This window comes from Ovis aries, chromosome 8, assembly GCF_016772045.2.
Source record: "Ovis aries strain OAR_USU_Benz2616 breed Rambouillet chromosome 8, ARS-UI_Ramb_v3.0, whole genome shotgun sequence".
Classification (NCBI taxonomy): Eukaryota; Metazoa; Chordata; class Mammalia; order Artiodactyla; family Bovidae; genus Ovis; species Ovis aries.
This window is the reverse complement of record NC_056061.1, coordinates 53,746,816-53,765,758: the sequence shown is the minus strand read 5'-3', so window position 1 is coordinate 53,765,758 and position 18,943 is coordinate 53,746,816. Positions and strand designations below refer to the sequence as shown.

The window sequence follows — 18,943 nt, the reverse complement described above, 5'->3', positions numbered from 1 at the left end:
GACACAGTTCATTTAAAGAAAGGGATGGTAGCTTCTCAACTCTTTCTTTAATTATTGGTTTTTAGTATAATTGGTTGGTTCCTATCATTATCAAAAGATGACAGATACTTCTTTTTTCTTTTTATTATCATGAACTCATGGATTTATACATATTTAATGGACTTCAATTCACTGCAGTTAATACTGTTTTTTAAACTCAAATCATACCACTTCTTGCTGGTGGTTGGCTCCAGAGTCCTTTTGATATGCCTTTAGTAGTCTTTGATAGCTTTATTGTTGCAAGGAATTGGTTTATGTGATTGTGGAACCTGGATAGGCAAGTTAAAGTCTATAAGTCAAGCACTTGGAGAGGGCAGACTGGAATATTCAGCCACATACTAAAGTTGCTATTCATGGGTGGAATTTCTTCTACTTGAGAGAGGCCTCTGATCTACTCTTAAGTAAGATTATCTAGGATATTCTCCCTTACCTAATGCTGATTGGTTATGGACTTTAATCCCATCTACAAAATACCTTAGTAGAGATACCTAGTTAGTTAGTGTTAGACTGAATAACTTGGGACTGTAGCCTTATCAGGTTGACACTTTAAAAGAGCATCACAATTATCAAATATATTATTCACTTAGATATCATTTTATCTTCACAATATTACTATTATTAGAATTTGCAGTTAGAACTTTTGCACAGTTACCTCACCCAATATTCTCAGTATCTCTGTTGAATAAACCTTTACAAAACTGATGTCCCCATTTTTAGATGAAAAGGCAGAGACTTGAGAAGTAATGAGAAATTGTGAAGGTAATAAATAGTCATTTCAAGACTAGACCATAGGAGTCATCTCCCATAGTTCTATCTATTTACTCGTGACCTCTTTGTGTGGTTCCTCATATTTATCACCTTGTCCCCACATTGCAAAGATGCCTTTGCATCTTAGGTTAAAATTCATTTTTGTGTTTAATAACTGACTTTATTTTTTGTTAAGCTTGGCTCTAGTAATTTGCTACCCCCAGCACATTTTTACCCTGCTTTATGTCAGAATTACAACATTTGCATCCTCTTTTCCTGTGTCAAATATCATTTACCTTGTTCAGTCCTTTCATTGCCATGCAGTAAATGGGTGGTGAACTTAGTATTATAATTTTAGTGTAATTTCTCCTAAAGGAACATTATTTCTTTATCGTTAAATCTATTGAAGTCAGTATGATTTGTAATGGATATAAATGAGTGCTTTTCTCAAAATAGTAACAGTGTTTCTAATTTTTTAAATTTATAAATGTCTAAATTTTGTTTGCTGTGATACTCTTTCATGTTTCTAAAATTCTTTGATTTAATTGTTCAGTAATAATGATGATGATAGCTTTATCTCTATGATATCTATGAGAAAGAAAAAAAAAATTCATATAGCAGACAAGTCCCAGGAAGGAACCCTCAGGTCCTTGGCTGGATTGTTATATGATTCACTGATTCACATCAACCTTAATTTTAGTGGGCAAATTTAAACTGAGATTAGTTTTGTAAAGAACCCATTACTGACAAATTATATGCAGCCCCCTAAATATTATTCTATAGGAATTTAAATGCAAAACATAGAAAAACAATCGCTTGCCCTTTTTCCAGCTCTTAAGAGGATGGAGGAGACATATATCATTATGAAAGGCAGTGAAAAAGAAAGCAATAAATGTAATTTAATTTTTCTTCATATCAGTAGAGTGAAATAATCTCTGCAAGTGTTCTAAGTACCACATTATTTAATTTTAAATTAAATCAGATTGATTTTATTCCTCAAGTTTTGAAAAGAGAGACTGAAATAAACTGTTCCATATTTTAACCATAGCATATTAACCTTTAGGATTTCAAGCTGAAAGTAACAGAGAACCAAATGTGTTATATCATTAACAGGAAATCCAGAAATGGGGGAGGGGGCGGCTATAAGAACTGTTGACATCATTTCATTTTTAAATTTTTAAAATTTTTCTCAAGAGAGTAAACTGAGGATTTATTAAATGGTAGTACACCCACAGGGTGAGAGTGGGCAGACTTAGGTGAGAAGCTTCTGACACCATTTTAGATACACAATCAAGAGTCTGATTCTGTGTTTCTCCTTAATGTGACATCCTCATCATTTTATTCATGACACTGAGAGAAAGAAGAGGACCCACTGTGCTTTCTCTAGAAGTGAAGAAATCTTTCTGGAACTAACATGGCTTATTCCTATTATTTTTCATTGGCCAGGATCACACCCATTTTTAGACTTGTCAACTGTTCATGGGAACCGGACCTCCATGATAGTTTTTGACCAATTGTCTGAAGCTGAAATATCTTGATTCATAACCTATGGATCTTGTAAAAATATAGATTTTGATTCAGTAGATCTAAAGTGATCTCTCTAAACTTTGCATTTGTAATAATCTGACAGGTGATCCTAATGCTAATGCAGTAATAAATACTGGGAAATAACCAATATTACTACTACACTACTTTATGCTGGGAACTGAACTTGGCAGATAAATACTGCATGCACCCTGCATGATGAAGCTTACTTTTTTAAATTACAGGAGTGATAATAGTTAGCAATTCCAGTGACTTGCCTAGAGTTACTTGGTAAGTGATGAGTCTCAACAACCTATACTAGAGACAAAATAAATAAGAAAGCATGACAAAGATCTGGGGTGGGGGGTGGGGAGAGAAGAGGAATGAAGAAAGCAAAATGCTAGGTTATAATCCTTGGATCATATAATTTTGTGTTTCTTAGTATTTCTCAGAGTTGGGGATTTTGCAGTGGAGAAATCACATAAAAATCTCCAAGCAGAATAAAGAGCCTGGCACTGAAGAATATAAAGGCAGAAAACTATACATGAACACTGCTCCATAGAGATAAAATTACTATTACTTCTTATTTCCGTCTTTCATAGCCCTGCCTACTCTGCTAAACTGGTACCTTGTAGGCAGGCAAAAATCTATTATTTTGGCTTACAAAATAAAAAGTTATCATTATTTTTGAATTCTGAAATGTAAATGTCATAAACTGCTACTTTTAACTTTAATGCATTACTTGAAGTAAATAAAATGCATTACTTGAAGCAAAGTAAATAAAGCAATGTCTAGTGCGGTAGACTATATTTTCTCATTGATATAATGCATTGATCAAGACTTAACAACAAATAATCAACTCATTTGACTGGACCTGTGATACAAATGAAGTAAAAACAGCTCTGGTTTATTTTAGAGGAAATATTACTGAATTTTGTGTCTTTAAACCTAGTTTTGAGTTTTAATCCTGCTACTAACAGGCTATGTATGTGTCACATTTTGATTATATAATCTATAATCTATAAATGAAAATGACTATCACAGAAAATTTGAAATAGAGAACAGTGATAGAATCAGGATAACAGCTAATATAACATGAGGGACATGGAGGGGCTCATTAAGTGATTTTTGAAGAAAAATCTGAAATTATGACTACAATTATTTTATTGTTATTTTGAGAGATAGCGTCTAAATGTACTATACTCATTAATTATATCAACAATATATATCCTATATAAGCATACACATGTTATAGCTTTATTAGTATAATAAAAAACATGTACAAACACAATGTAATCAAGATCTCCGAATGGGATCACCTTAATAGAGCCCTCAGCATCTCTAAGTTGTGGTTTAGCTCAGAAATAACTTTGTATAAATGATCTCTAGATGTCCTTGAGGTTCTATATTTCTGTAGCTTCCCTTTAGTATTTATTTTAATTAGTGATTATTATATATTTTGCTAAATAACTTATGAAAGCCTCAGGAAGTTTTACATGACTCTTATCTTTAAAAATATCATGTGTATGAACTTAGTACATTTTAACAACAAACTTTATCCACAAAATAATAACATACTGTATAATATGATGCTGTGGAAGAGAAAATGCAAGATTTGAAACCCTACGTTCAGGATGATTTCAGTACACAAAAAGGTAAAAGGGCAGATACAGAATATATTATAGAAGTGATTCAAGGTAGAAATGCGGGTTACATTTTTATGATAATCTCTGAGTTTCTGAGACCCTATTCATGACAGTTTCAGTGGGGACGGCAGGTAGAAGAGTATGTTTAAGTTGATGAAATGTGAGCTTGAGGCTGAGAGGACATTGTTTGTCTTCCTATCTCATGTCATTATGGGCCTTATCTAGGAATACCTAAGAGTTATTGGTATCCATTTAGGGTAATTCAGATTTTTCATAAGAGCAAATGACTGATTCCAGCAGAAGTCAGTAGTGGTCTTGTAACTGTTGCAGAGAAATAGAGTAGATCCTCTATTGGCAGGACATAAACAATGGAAAGTTTTTAAAAATTTGGAATTCTTCCAGGCTAGTGAAAATTTCTGAAATCGCTGCTTATAAAGTAAATTAGGGTCAGAAAGTGAGGTCTCACTAACAGTGCAAAAGACTGAAGGACTACGAGAAAATGTCAGCAGCAGTTGTGATTCAGATTGAGAAATCTATTTTAGCACAGGAACCACGTAGTAGTGAAGGCTGTTGAGCATTGCAGAGGCCTAGGTGAATTTTGGGATCATGAGAATATTCACAGAACTATGGTGGAGAGGATAATTTGACCTGGTAGATAATTGATTAGAAGTCATTGCAGAAGCTGGGAATTCCAGAAGTTAAGAGGTTGTTTGAGTGGGATTGTGAAAGAGCGATATGCAAGTGAGAAACTGGGATAGAGCGTAAAGTAGAAGACACTGTGCCTTCCTTTGGGAAAAGTTTGGAGGAAGGTGTTACCGTGAGATGAATGACGACGAAGATGGAAAGAGGAAATAATCATTATTGAGAGTAAAACATTAAGGGTATACTTATAAACTCATCACAGAAGAATATGGATTTTGAAATCCATCCTGAAAGTGCTAAAAGATGTGAGTCTGTTTGTGCATGAGTAAGATAATTTAGAAGGCAAAGTAGGAAGTGGGAGTTGATTGGTCTTGCCAAAGGAAGAGCTGAGAACTATAAATGGTAGTAAGAAAGGTGGTGGAAGATGGAGAGCACCACTGGAGGTGTAGATTAGGGGAGATGAGGTGAGGGCATGTAGCTGTATGAGTGCTGAGTCATGGTCTGCCTTCTGGTTGGAAAATTAATATTAAATAATGTGATAACTGAAAAAATGCAGGTTGAGATTTGTATGCATGAAGTTTTTTTTGTTTGTTATGTAATTTATATATAGAGAGAATTCAGGTTGCGTTTTATGAATTTATATTTTAGGGCTGCTGAGTATAAGCTGCTCTTACTCTTTGTGGGTTAGGAACAAAGAATTAACAAAACACTCAATGAATGAAAAATGTCAATGTCAAATTTGGGACTTTTTATCTGCAGGTATATATGCGTATATAGACACATGCATACATACAAGATAATAGGCATGTATATATCATTTCAGATACAGAGATGGGTGTTAAAGATACAATAGATTTTAACATTTTAAAACTTATTAAAGTAATTAATTCCTTTATTATTTACTTGTTTAAAAATGCAAGGTATTTCAAACATTCAAAAACATTTATAAAAAAAGCAAAAATTGACTACTAACATGCCCGCCACTCTAATTTAATAGAAACTGACATTTTGCTTTTTTGTCTCTTAATATTTCTAAACAACTTTCTCCCTAAGATTTAAACATATATTTCAGAGGAATATAAGGAGATGTTCTACATTTACCAGGACTGTACTGGTTTTAGTTTGCTTAGTTTAACTGCCATGTTGAATTTTACTGATTGGATAAATCTCAGTTCATTTATCCACTACTCAGGTATATTTTATGGGATCTTTCCCATACTTAACTATTACAAATGATTCTGAGTTGAGCATTCCTGTACATATCTGTGATCACACATGAATGGGTGATCCAAATGTAGAAATGGAACTATTAGGTTCTATGTTTTATGCATCTTCAGCTTTACTAGATAGTAGCACATAATTTTCTAACATGACTGTAACCATTTACCCTTCCATACATAATTTTACTGGTCTGTTTTACACTATTTGATGAAATGATACATCAAATAATGTAAAAGGATACCAGGAATACTTAGCATTTTACCTACCAGACGTGAGAATGAGGAGCATGGCCATTTATCTTTCATAGTTGTGGCTTTTCTTTGCCCTTTGTGCTGTCTTTGACATAAAGAATTTTTAAATTGAGGCTGAGGATCTCTTTTCATGGTTATTATACATACACATTTTCTCTCTTTATAGCTTCTCCATTTGTTGACAGGATTATTTGTCTTTTTCCTTATCGAACTGTAGAAGAATTTTACATAACCTGACTATTTATCTTTGATGGTTATTTTCATGATAAATATCTTATCATGGTTTGTGTCTTGCTTTTTTCACTTTATATATGATATCTTTCAATATATAGAAGTTAGCAATTTTATTATAGTTGAATTTGTCAACCACATTCTTTATGGTCTTGTGTGAGGCATCCTGATATTATAAATATGTTTTCCAATAGTTCATTTTGAAATTTGACAGATATGCTTTTAACTTTTAGGTTCTTTTGATTACTTCTTTTAAATGGTATAAATTGGCTGTCATTAATGCCAAAGAGATAAAAATTTGCAAAGAGTACAGATTTTGGCTTGACTGTAAATTATTCATTAGTATTTTATAGTCATCCTGTCATGATCGCATGCTATGCATTTAGAATACTGAGATGCATTGACCATGGTCTCAGTCTCCTGAAGGGAACAAACCTATTAAGCACATGCAGTGCAGTACAAGGGCTAAAAGAAGACTTTACATATATAAAGCCTGGGAGAAGGGAGATGGCAGTGAATTATTTGCCAAGAAGCCATTATCTGTCCTGCTAATTCATATACTCTGGGCTAATAGAAATTTTATGGAAAACTGAGATTACTATTATAGTTTAGCACTACACTCCTTAAGGGAAACCAGTATTAACTGACATCCTTTTTCTGATTGAAAGACAACAGTGAAAATTTGTGGGGCTACATGGATATTTTCCTCCTAATTTTACAAATAACAAGTTATCACAGATGTTGTTTGCCAAGATGCTTTAAATTTCTGGAAATGTTAAAACCCTGTTTTATAAAAGATTGGTTTTTGTTTACAGAGACGAAATGGTGAAGATATACCTGTGGCTCAGACTAAGAACATCAATCACAGAAGATTTGCTGCTTCCTTTAGGTTGCAAGAAGTGACAAAAACTGATCAGGATTTGTACCGCTGTGTAACTCAGTCAGAACGAGGTTCTGGTGTGTCCAATTTTGCTCAACTTATTGTAAGAGGTAAAGTAATATTGCTTTCACGTCATGAAATTGCATGGCTTCATTAGAACAAAACTGACTTTTGTAGATATTTGGATTGATTTTTAAATCTAGTGCTCTTTATCACAAGTCACTGCAAAAACCATATCATTATAAAAGTTCTGAAAATATCTTAAGGTCAAATTAAGACTGTTGCTATATAGTGTGTCAGGTTTTCAGTAAGTGATTTTTATCAAAAGGAATCTATTTAATATTCCAACAGGGCTAAACATGTATAAAATACTTTATTTTGCCATCAATTTAAGGCTACCAAAGGAATTGGTGAGGGATTATGATACATTGGTACTTTTCTTTAGTGAATACTGGAAAAACAAGTACAAGTGCATGTATAAGTACAAGTATAGTACTTATACTTGTATAAGTATAGTATAAATAAGTATAAGTATAGTACTTGTGTAAGTACAAGAACCATGTATATTACATTCACTGAAAATTGACTGAGTCCCTATATAATTCACTCTTCTAGGTTGTGGAGATACAATGGTTAGTAAAATACAAAGACCTTCCTCTATGTATATAGGGCTTCCCTGGTGTCTCAGATGGTAAAGAGTCTGCCTGCAGTGCGGGAGACCCAGGTTTGAACCCTGGGTCAGGAAGATCCCCTGGAGAAGGAAGTGGCAACCAACTCCAGTATTCTTGCCTGGAAAATTCCATGGATGGAGGAGCCTGGCAGGCTATAGTCCATGGGGTCACAAAGAGTTGGACATGACTGAGCAACTTCACTTTCTTTTCCCTATGTAGCTTAACACTGAAGTATAATAGGCACATCATATATAAAATTGTAGTATCACATCATGGGATGTGTTATGAATAAAAATAAATATACAAAATGAGGGGGATTGATGGCTTAATTAAGATGATCTGAAGGCCTCTTTGTGAACATGACAACTGAGCTGAATCCTTCAAAAATGAGAATGTCAGCCATGTGAAAATTTAGAGGAAAAGCAACTATTGATAAATAGACTATCATGCATCATTTGTTTATAATAACAAATGAAAATAATTATAAACCATGTAAGTCTCTTCAAGGAGAAGTTTGGCAGATTTTAACAAAAACATTTCATCTGGACTGAGATTTATCAGAGGTGTCAGGGAAGGCCTTTGTCTTTGACTTTCTTTGAGATAGAATCTAAAAGTTGAGAAAAAGTTGCTCAGATGAAGATTGTAGTTTTGAGGGTCAGGGGTAAGAAAAAGAAGGATCAGCAAGCAGAGATCAAGGCAAGTGTCAGTGCTTAGAGGCTAGAAGGAGAAAATGAGATAATCCACATTCAAGTTAATACATTTTATAATGCTTAACATCAAATGTCTTTTACGTGTATTATTTCATTGTTAGATTTACTTGATTTTAATACTTTAACCTTTAGTACTTTCAGAAGAAAATTGAAATTCAGACTATTTGATAATTGCCCAAGGCCACAAAGATCTAATAACCGGCTGAGCCAGAATTTAATTCCATGTTTCTTAACTCCTGGTGTTGGGCTCATTCTTTTCCACAAAAGCTTTATCTCACATTAACATTATTAAATAATGCTATTAGCTGCTTGTAATGCTTTTGTCTTGAGAGATTCTGTGACTCATTAAAAAAGAGAAGTTTATCTTTGTAAACTGAATAGAACTCTATTATAAATAAAACTTTGCTTATAGCTCCAGAGTCACCTTATATAGCACATGCTTTAGTTCATGAAATCACAGCCCCAGTTCATTGACTAACAAGAAAATATGGTAATATTTAACTCCAGTGTTTAGGTAAACAATTTAACATATATTCATATATGTTTGTATATTCATTTTTGGTGAGCCCTTTGCTTGCATCTTTCTCACCTGAGCCTGATGGTACCTTTGAAAAGCCTGAAAGTGTCCTTGGGTAATCTTCAGAGTAATTAATATGCTATGGATACAAGAAGGTGGGTGTGCTCTTGAGTCATCATGCTCACTGTGTCTTCACGGGGCTGTATGTGAATTCACGATGTGCAGCCACTGAAGGAGACAGTAGCTTTTAATAATGCAACTAGAGTGCTTTTGACTAACCTACAGTTTTTTATATGTGTGTGTGTGTGTGTGTGTGTGTGTGTGCTCAGTTGCTCAGTTGTGTCTGAGTCTTTGTGGCACCAGGGGCTGTAGCCCTCCAGGATCCTCTGCCCATGAAATTTTCCAGGCAAGAATACTGGAGTGGGGTACAGTTTCCTATTTCAGGATATCATCCTGACCCATATTTATATGGATCGTCCAGACCCATATGTGTATATAGAGAAAGGCATAAGTATAGATCTATAGATATAACAATTTTTGAAGAAGTGGCCCCTGATGTAGTTAACAGTTAAAAAAGGCAGAGTTGAAGCCTTTAGCTAGGTGCTCCCTTTAAACATAAATTTGCTTCTTTCAGATAGCCATTTAGTGCCTGTTTATTTTAAAAGAGACTTATTTTGGATTATTAGACCTCCCTTTTTTATCTGAATTGAAAAGTAGATTTTATCAGAGCTTGCTTTTCTTTGCTTAGAGAATCTATATTATGGCTATTCTAGGAGTGCTACTTGAGAAGTAACTAATTATTTCAGTAATTATAAAAGGAAACTCTGAATTTCATAGAAAATCTTAGCTTTCTTTCTTTCCCCTTTTTTTCCTTTTTTTTTTTTTGGGGTTTTTTTTTGTGATGTTCCTGACATTTAACCTATATTTTGTTTTACATTTTATATTGTACTTATTGGGTAAAGACATGATGGTGCTGTGAATGTCCTATCCAGAATCTGTTTACATTTTAGAAATATATTTTGATAGTTTGGGCACCGTTTTTTTTTTTTTTTCCTTTTTTGTGTATTTTACTTTGATGTATATTTAACACTTACAGGTGATACTTTGCTTGCAGTTTGATTTGAAAACTAATATGAAACAATACATTCTCTTGCTTGTTCAATAAGCACCAAATAAATATTGCTAACCACAAAATACACCCTTTGGGGTCAGCTCTCCTGGTGTTGAAATAGTGCTGAGAATTAACTATGGTGACAAGTCTTGTCTCTCATTGGCACTTTCAAAGCTGACATCCTGTTACATGGATACAAAAGATGGTAATTTTAAAGGAAATTTTTGGGGCAGTGATACGAATAGTCTTTAATAAGATCTGGCGTAGTATTGCCTGTTGTCAAAGATGACCCAAGGGTAAGAGTTTATTAGTGCATTTTCTCCTAAACTGAAAGTGACAGGGCATGCTTAAGGCTTTTTGGTTGCTGTTTGTTACAAATGAAAATTTCACTGCAGAATTCTCATGTTGAAGAGTATTGATCTCTGTGTTCCCACAGCCAGAGGAAGAAAAAAAAATGCTGAAATAGACTTTATCATGATTTTAGCTTTGCTTCCAGATCATTTTGAGTAATGATAACATTTTTAGTTTGTGGAAGACAATCTTTATTGACAGAGAAGTTTTTACAGAGATGAAATGAAGAGCAGATGTTTTGCTCAGTGTTTCTACAAGATAGAAGTATAAAAAATGTGAGATACACATTGAAATGTGTTTATAAACTTCAGATGAAAAGCACCACCTGTAGTCTGCTATATTATAGATTCTCATTCTTTTAAAAAAATTTAATTGAAAGATAATTGCTTTACAATGCTGTGTTGGTTTCTGCTCTGTGGTACATATACACAATGGAATGCTCAGTTCAGTTCAGTTTGGTTGCTCAGTCGTGTCCAACTCTTTGTGACCCCATGGACTGCACCATGCCAGTCCTCCCTGTCCATCAGCAACTCCTGGAGCTTACTCAAACTCATATCCATTGAGTCAAAGATGCAATCAAACCGTCCCCTTCTCCTCCTGCCTTCAGTCTTTCCCAGCATAAGGGTCTTTTCTTTCTTTTTTTTTTATTTTATTTTTACTTTATTTTACTTTACAATACTGTATTGGTTTTGCCATACATTAACATGAATCCACCACGGGTGTATACAAGCTCCCAATCCTGAATCCCCCTCCCACCTCCCACCCCATATCATCTCTCTGGATCATCCCCAAGCATCCTGTATCCTGTATCGAACATAGACTGGCACTTCATTTCTTACATGATAGTATACATGTTTCAATGCTATTCTCCCAAATCATCCCACCCTCTCCCTCTCCCTCAGAGTCCAAAAGTCTGTTCTATACATCTGTATCTCTTTTGCTGTCTCGTATACAGGGTCGTCATTGCCATCTTTCTAAATTCCGTACATATGTGTCAGTATACTGTATTGGTGTTTTTCTTTCTGGCTTACTTCACTCTGTATAATCGGCTCGAGTTTCATCCATCTCATTAGAACTGATTCAAATGTATTCTTTTTAATGGCTGAGTAATACTCCATTGTGTATATGTACCACAACTTTCTTATCCATTCATCTGCTGATGGACATCTAGGTTGCTTCCATGTCCTGGCTATTATAAACAGTGCTGTGATGAACATTGGGGTACATGTGTCTCTTTCAATTCTGGTTTCCTTAGTGTGTTTGCCCAGCAGTGGGATTGCTGGGTCATAAGGCAGTTCTATTTCCAGTTTTTTAAGGAATCACCGCACTGTTTTCCATAGTGGCTGTACTAGTTTGCATTCCCACCAACAGTGTAAGAGGGTTCCCTTTTCTCCACATCCTCTCCAGCATTTATTGCTTGTAGACTTTTGGATCGCAGCCATTCTGACTGGCATGAAATGGTACCTCATTGTCGTCTTTATTTGGATTTCTCTGATAGTGAGTGATGTTGAGCATCTTTTCATGTGTTTGTTAGCCATCCGTATGTCTTCTTTGGAGAAATGTCTATTTAGTTCTTTGGCCCATTTTTTTGATTGGGTCATTTATTTTTCTGGAATTGAGCTGCATAAGTTGCTTGTATATTTTTGCGATTAGTTGTTTGTCAGTTGCTTCATTTGCTATTGTTTTCTCCCATTCAGAAGGCTGTCTTTTCACCTTGCTTATAGTTTTCTTTGTTGTGCAGAAACTTTAAATTTTAATTAGATCCCATTTGTTTATTTTTGCTTTTATTTCCAGTATTCTGGGAGGTGGATCATAGAGGATCCTGCTGTGATTTATGTCGGAGAGTGTTTTGCCTATGTTCTCTTCTAGGAGTTTTATAGTTTCTGATCTTACATTTAGATCTTTAATCCATTTTGAGTGTATTTTTGTGTGCGGTGTTAGAAAGTGATCTAGTTTCATTCTTTTACAAGTGGTTGACCAGTTTTCCCAGCACCACTTGTTAAAGAGATTGTCTTTACTCTATTGTATATTCTTGCCTCCTTTGTCAAAGATAAGGTGTCCATATGTTTGTGGATTTATCTCTGGGCTTTCTATTTTGTTCCACTGATCTATGTTTCTGTCTTTGTGCCAGTACCATGCTGTCTTAATGACTGTGGCTTTGTAGTAGAGCCTGAAGTCAGGCAAGTTGATTCCTCCAGTTCCATTCTTCTTTTCAAGATTGCTTTGGCTATTCGAGTTTTTTTGTATTTCCATACAAATCTTGAAATTATTTGTTCTAGTTCTGTGAAAAATATGGCTGGTAGCTTGATAGGGATTGCATTGAATCTGTAGATTGCTTTGGGCAGTATACTCATTTTCACTATATTGATTCTTCCAATCCATGAACATGGTATATTTCTCCATCTATTAGTGTCCTCTTTGATTTCTTTCATCAGTGTTGTATAGTTTTCTATATATAGGTCTTTAGTTTCTTTAGGTAGGTATAGTCCTAAGTATTTTTTCTTTTCGTTGCAAAGGTGAATGGAATTGTTTCCTTAATTTCTTTTTCTACTTTCTCATTATCAGTGTATAGGAATGCAAGGGATTTCTGAGTGTTGATTTTATATCCTGCAACTTTACTATATTCATTGATTAGCTCTAGTAATTTTCTGGTGGAGTCTTTAGGATTTTCTATGTAGAGGATCATGTCATCTGCAAACAGTGAGAGTTTTACTTCTTCTTTTCCAGTTTGGATTCCTTTTATTTCTTTTTCTGCTCTGATTGCTGTGGCCAAAACTTCCAGAACTGTGTTGAATAGTAGCGGTGAAAATGGGCACCCTTGTCTTGTTCCTGACTTTAGGAGAAATGCTTTCAATTTTTCACCATTGAGGATAATGTTTGCTGTGGGTTTGTCATATATAACTTTTATTATGTTGAGGTAGGTTCCTTCTATTCCTGCTTTCTGAAGAATTTTTATCATAAATGAATGTTGAATTTTGTCAAAGGCCTTCTCTGCATCTATTGAGATAATCATATGGCTTTTATTTTTCAGTTTGTTAATATGGTAAATTACATTGATTGATTTGCGGATATTGAAAAATCCTTGCATCCCTGGGAGAAAGCCCACTTGGTCATGGTGTAAGGGTCCTTTCTAATAAGTTGGCTCTTCACATCAGGTGGCCAGAGTATTGGAGTTTCAGCTTTAGCATCAGTCCTTCCAGTGACTATTCAGGACTAATTTAGTATGATCTGGTTGGATCTCCTTGCAGTCCAAGGGGCTCTCAAGAGTCTTCTCCAACACCACAGTTCAAAAACATCAATTCTTCAGCACTCAGATTTCTTTATAGTCCAACTCTCACATCCCTACATGACTACTGGAAACACCATAGCTTTGACTAAACAGACCTTTGTTGGCAAAGTAACATCTCTGCTTTTTAATATACTGTCTAGGTTGGTCATAGCTTTTCTTCCAAGGAGCAAGCGTCTTTTAATTTCATGGCTGCAGTCACCATCTGCAGTGATATTCAGTTCAGTTTAGTTCAGTCGCTCAGTCGTGTCTGACTCTTTGCGACCCCATGAATTGCAGCATGCCAGGCCTCCCTGTCCATCACCAACTCCCAGAGTTCACTCGGACTCACGTCCATCGAGTCGGTGATGCCATCTAGCCATCTCATCCTCTGTTGTCCCCTTCTCCTCCTGCCCCCAATCCCTCCCAGCATCAGAGTCTTTTCCAATGAGTCAACTCTTCGCATGAGGTGGCCAAAGTATTGGAGTTTCAGCTTCAGCATCATTCCCTCCAAAGGAATCCCAGGGCTGATCTCCTTCAGAATGGATCGGTTGGATCTCCTTGCAGCCCAAGGGACTCTCAAGAGTCTTCTCCAACACCACAGTGATATTGGAGCCCCCCAAAATAAAAAGTCTCTCACTGTTTCCATTGTTTCCCCATCTATTTGCCATGAAGTGATGGGACTGGATGCCATGATCTTAGTTTTCTGAATGTTGAGTTTTAAGCCAAGTTTTTCACTCTCCTCTTTCACTTTCATGAAGAGGCTCTTTAGTTCTTCTTTTCCTTTTGCCATTAGGGTGGTATCATCTGCATATCTAAGGTTATTGATATTTTTCCTGGCATGTTGATTCCAGCTTGTGCTTCATCCAGCCTGGCATTTCACATAATGTGTTCTACATACAAGTTAAATATGCAGGGTGACAATGTGTAGCCTTGCCGTATTCGTTTTCCCAATTTTGAACCAGTCCATTGTTCCATGTCTAGTTCTAACTGTAGCTTCTTCACCTTCATACAGATTTCTCAGGAGGCAGGTAAGGTGATCTGGTATTCCCATCCCTTGAAGAATTTTCCACGGTTCATGATCCACACAGTCAAAGACTTTGGCATATTCAGTAAAGCAGAAGCAAGTGGAACTGTCTTGCTTTTTTGATTATCCGAAGGATGTTGGCAATTTGATTTCTGGTTCCTCTGCCTTTTCAAAATCCAGCTTAAACATTTGAAAGTTCACAGTTCAGGTACTGTTGAAGCCTGGCTTCGAGAATTTTGAGCATTATTATGCTTGCATGTGAGATGATTGCAATTGTTTGGTAGTTTAAATATTCTTTGGCATTGCCTTTTTGGGGGATTGGAATGAAAACAGAACTTTTGCAGTCCAGTGGCCACTGGTGAGTTTTCCAAATTTGCTAGCGAATTGAGTGCAGCACTTTCACAACATCATCTTTTAAGATTTGAAATAGCTCAACTGGAATTCCATCACCTCCAGTAGCTTCGTTCGTTGAGATGCTTCCTAAGGCCTACTTACCTTTGCATTTCAAGATGTCTGGCTGTAGGTGAGTGATCACACTATGGTGGTTGTCTGGGTCATGAAGATCTTTTTTTGTATATTTCTTCTGTGTTTTCTTGCCACCTCTTCTTAATATCATCTGCTTCTGTTGGGTTCATAGCATTTCTGTCCTTTATTTTGCTCATCTTTGCATGGAATGTTCCCTTGGTATCTCTAATTTTCTTGAAGAGTTCTATAGTCTTTCCCATTCTATTGTTTTCCTCTATTTCTTTGCACTGATCACTGAGGAAGGCTTTCTTATCTCTCCTTGCTATTCTTTGGAACTCTACATTCAAATGGGTATATCTTTCCTTTTATGGTTACCTTTAGCTTCTCTTCCTTTCTCAGCTATTTGTAAGGCCTCCTCAGACATAAAGTAGATTCTCATTCTTGATCTCCTTTCTTTTCCACCTGGCTGAATCAAAGATGCAACTAAATTTCTAGCCAACCTACCCACAATAAACTTTTATAAAATTCGTAACTGCTACAACTGACACTCAATTTCTATTCCCATTTGTCAACTATGCTTTTTTATTATTCCTTCTGTGAGACTCTGAATTACATTTTCGAAGTTCTTTAATGTGAAAGGCATAGTCTTTTCTTTGTCTTTGTTGTTGCTTACACAGCATTTCAGTGGTGTGTAATAGCCATTATCAAAATTCTCTGAACATACATATTCAATTAATATTGTTATCTATTCCTAATGAATATCACTGACCTCTAGCTGTAAAATGAAGTGAATGTCAACATATGTACCAGTGGAGGTGGCCCTGTAAAGCAAATTTCAGTGTTAGAATCATAAGGCCTTTGGATTGTTGTTGGTATTTCCCTTGGCAGGACAATACAAATTAAGGATAAGTGTATTTGCCGACTTTTATAACTGAAAGCTGCAGAGATAGGCTTCAGGGTTGGTTCATTTAGTCATGAAAGATCCAGGTTCTTTCCAGTTCTTCCCTCTACAGTTCACAGTTTTAGCTACGTCAGGGTCCCTTGATGGTCACAGGATAGCCATATGGCTATACACTTCTTTGGTCTCATCCACCTGGGGATAGAAAGGTTACCACCTCTCACATGTATCAGAAATTGCATGACTGCATATGGAGAAACAACTGGAATGGCCAGTGAGGACTTTCGTAAGTGGGACTGCAGAGCATATCATTGTTATTCAGAGGGAGTCTACTCAGGTATAAGAGGAACTGAGGATGTTTTTCACAAAAGGTACAACTTTACCTTGAAGGACATACAGAGTTTGGAACTTGGTAATGTGGGAGAAGGGCGTTATCCTAATAAGGCAGGTAACAGTACAAAGTGGGACTTTGTGGGGAATTACGCCCTGTTAATGGAGTTGCTTGTAGGTATTGTACAACTTACCCACTATACCTGTGAAGGAAAGCTGTCCAAACTAACACTAAGTTTACGTTTGAACCTTTCAGATTCTACCCTTACTGTAATCATATATAGTTTATGTTCCATTAGGCTCTGTCTAGTCTGTCGCTAAGAGTCGGACACAACTGAGCGACTTCACTTTCACTTTTCACTTTTATGCAAGGGAGAAGGAAATGGCAACCCACTTCAGTGTTCTTTCCTGGAGAATCCCAGGGACGAGGGAGCCTGGTGGGCTGCTGTCTATGGGGTCGCACAGAGTCAAACACGACTGAAGTGACTTAGCAGTAGCAGCAGCAGTCTATTTTTGTTTGCTACATCATTTGGCATATTTTGTACATAAATACAATTGATACTATTCTAAAAATTCATAAATAAAATGTAGCTGAAGTCAGAGCAGTGGGGCTGACTCTTAAAGATATAAGGAATGAATGATGAACTGCATCCCTCCCTTACCTGGGATTACTGGGAATAGGAAGATTACTATGGAGGGAAGATTACTGGGGTAGAGGAAAAGGATGATGGCCGTTTGTTTTTTGTAGTATCTGAACCAGTTTTATATGAACTAGGAGGGTGACTTTTGTTTAGCATGAATTTTTTCTCACTTGAAAAACAATCTTGATTTAACTAACTCGTTGTATTCTTTTGTATATATCAGTTAAAAATCATATCTGACTCTCTCATTTTAGTGTTTTTATAATAGAAACAAGGGCACTTGAGAAGTGGAAAACACACATTCTAATACTCTTGTTAGCTGGTGATTGAAAAGCCATGAAATGTCTAGCTTGCATCCTTTAGCATTCTCTTTAATACCACACACTATTGATTGTTAGCTAGTTTTTATAGCACAGCTAGTTTTCATTCAAGCTGATTCTTGGATTCATGTATAGATTTTTTTTTAACAGTGACTTAAAAATCCCTTTTCTTTGCTTCTATTGTAAAAGCTAGTCAACTTGACAGCAAATTTAGAGTTATCTTGGAGAACTCAATTTAAGCATTTGTTTTACAAAATCTGAAGTAGAAGAACACAAGTATAAACCACATACAAATTTCCCCCAATTCCCCCTACGTTAGAAAAATACCTACAGTCAATCAAGGGATACCAAACGTGTCAAATTTGGAGGAGACCACAAATGTGGCATATATAAAAATTCTATATTAGTACCCTTGAGTATGATAAAAGGAACATTTGGAGTCTCCTCTCATCCATAGGAGCTGCTTGTAATTCAGGTGATTCCATTCAATGTACAAGATGTCTGGTACATTTTTAAATTCTAAATGAGCAAAAGGATACTGGATGTCCTTTATTTCAGGTAGTATTTTATTACTGAAACACTGTTCTATCCACTATTGTACTCCATTATTCCAAATAATTTTTCTTATTAATTTTCTCCTCCTTTGTGTTCCCTTATGCTCTTTGATGAAAGTGATAAGAGTACAGCACTTGTCTCACTAGAGCAGTGATTTTCATGCTATTTATTTTCTTGTTTGTTTTAAAAATGAAAATGTAATGAGAGTTCTTTCTCAAAGAATTTCTGAGTGTATTTGCCTAGGTGAATCACATGTAGAGCTCTATCTAATGTTTAGCAGTTGATGCACTGATCATGGTGTTTTTTGGAATGTGTCTTTGAGGATTTTGCTTTTGTTGGAGCTTTCTTCTTATGAATTTAAGAAGGATCAAAGAGGAAACAGAATGATCTGCATGCCAAATAATTCTTTCTGTTGAACTCTGTGTCCTTAGTTGCTCAGTCATGTCCAACTCTTTGCAGACCCATGGACTGTAGCCCACCAAGCTCCTCTGTCTGTGGGGATTCTCTCGGCAAGAATACTGAAGTGGGTTGCCATGCCCTTCTCTAGAGGATCTTCCCAACCCAGGGACTAAACCTAAGTCTCCTGCATTGCAGACAGATTCTTTACCATCTGAGTCAACAGGGAAGCCCCCTGTTGAACTCTAGGGAATTTGATTTCAGAGCAAAGATGATAGGTCTACACTTTTCTTCTGTTCTTCTGAAGGATCTATGTCAACTTCCCAGATTTTGTAATTTATATTCCCCTCCCTGCTCATTCTTTTTCTTTATCTTAGCCCAAACCAAAAAGGAGGCAATGAAGTCAATTTGTAACTTCATTGAAAAATCAACTAACAGTCTTTATTGAGTACTTAAAATGGTAAGGGGCTTCCTTCATAGCTGAGTTGGTAAAGAATCCACCTGC

General features: G+C 35.9%; 1 protein-coding gene across 12 annotated transcripts in view; it reads left to right on the top strand.

Moving 5' to 3' along the window:
* The window catches only part of PTPRK (protein tyrosine phosphatase receptor type K), a 618,756-nt gene that overhangs the window by 332,588 nt on the left and 267,225 nt on the right, over nucleotides 1–18,943 (top strand). For all 12 annotated transcript variants that reach the window (XM_027972455.2, XM_060419596.1, XM_060419594.1 and 9 more), the window contains exon 6: nucleotides 7,117–7,291. In XM_027972455.2, the coding sequence (XP_027828256.1) occupies nucleotides 7,117–7,291 (175 nt within the window). The remainder of the gene's footprint in view (nucleotides 1–7,116; nucleotides 7,292–18,943) is intronic.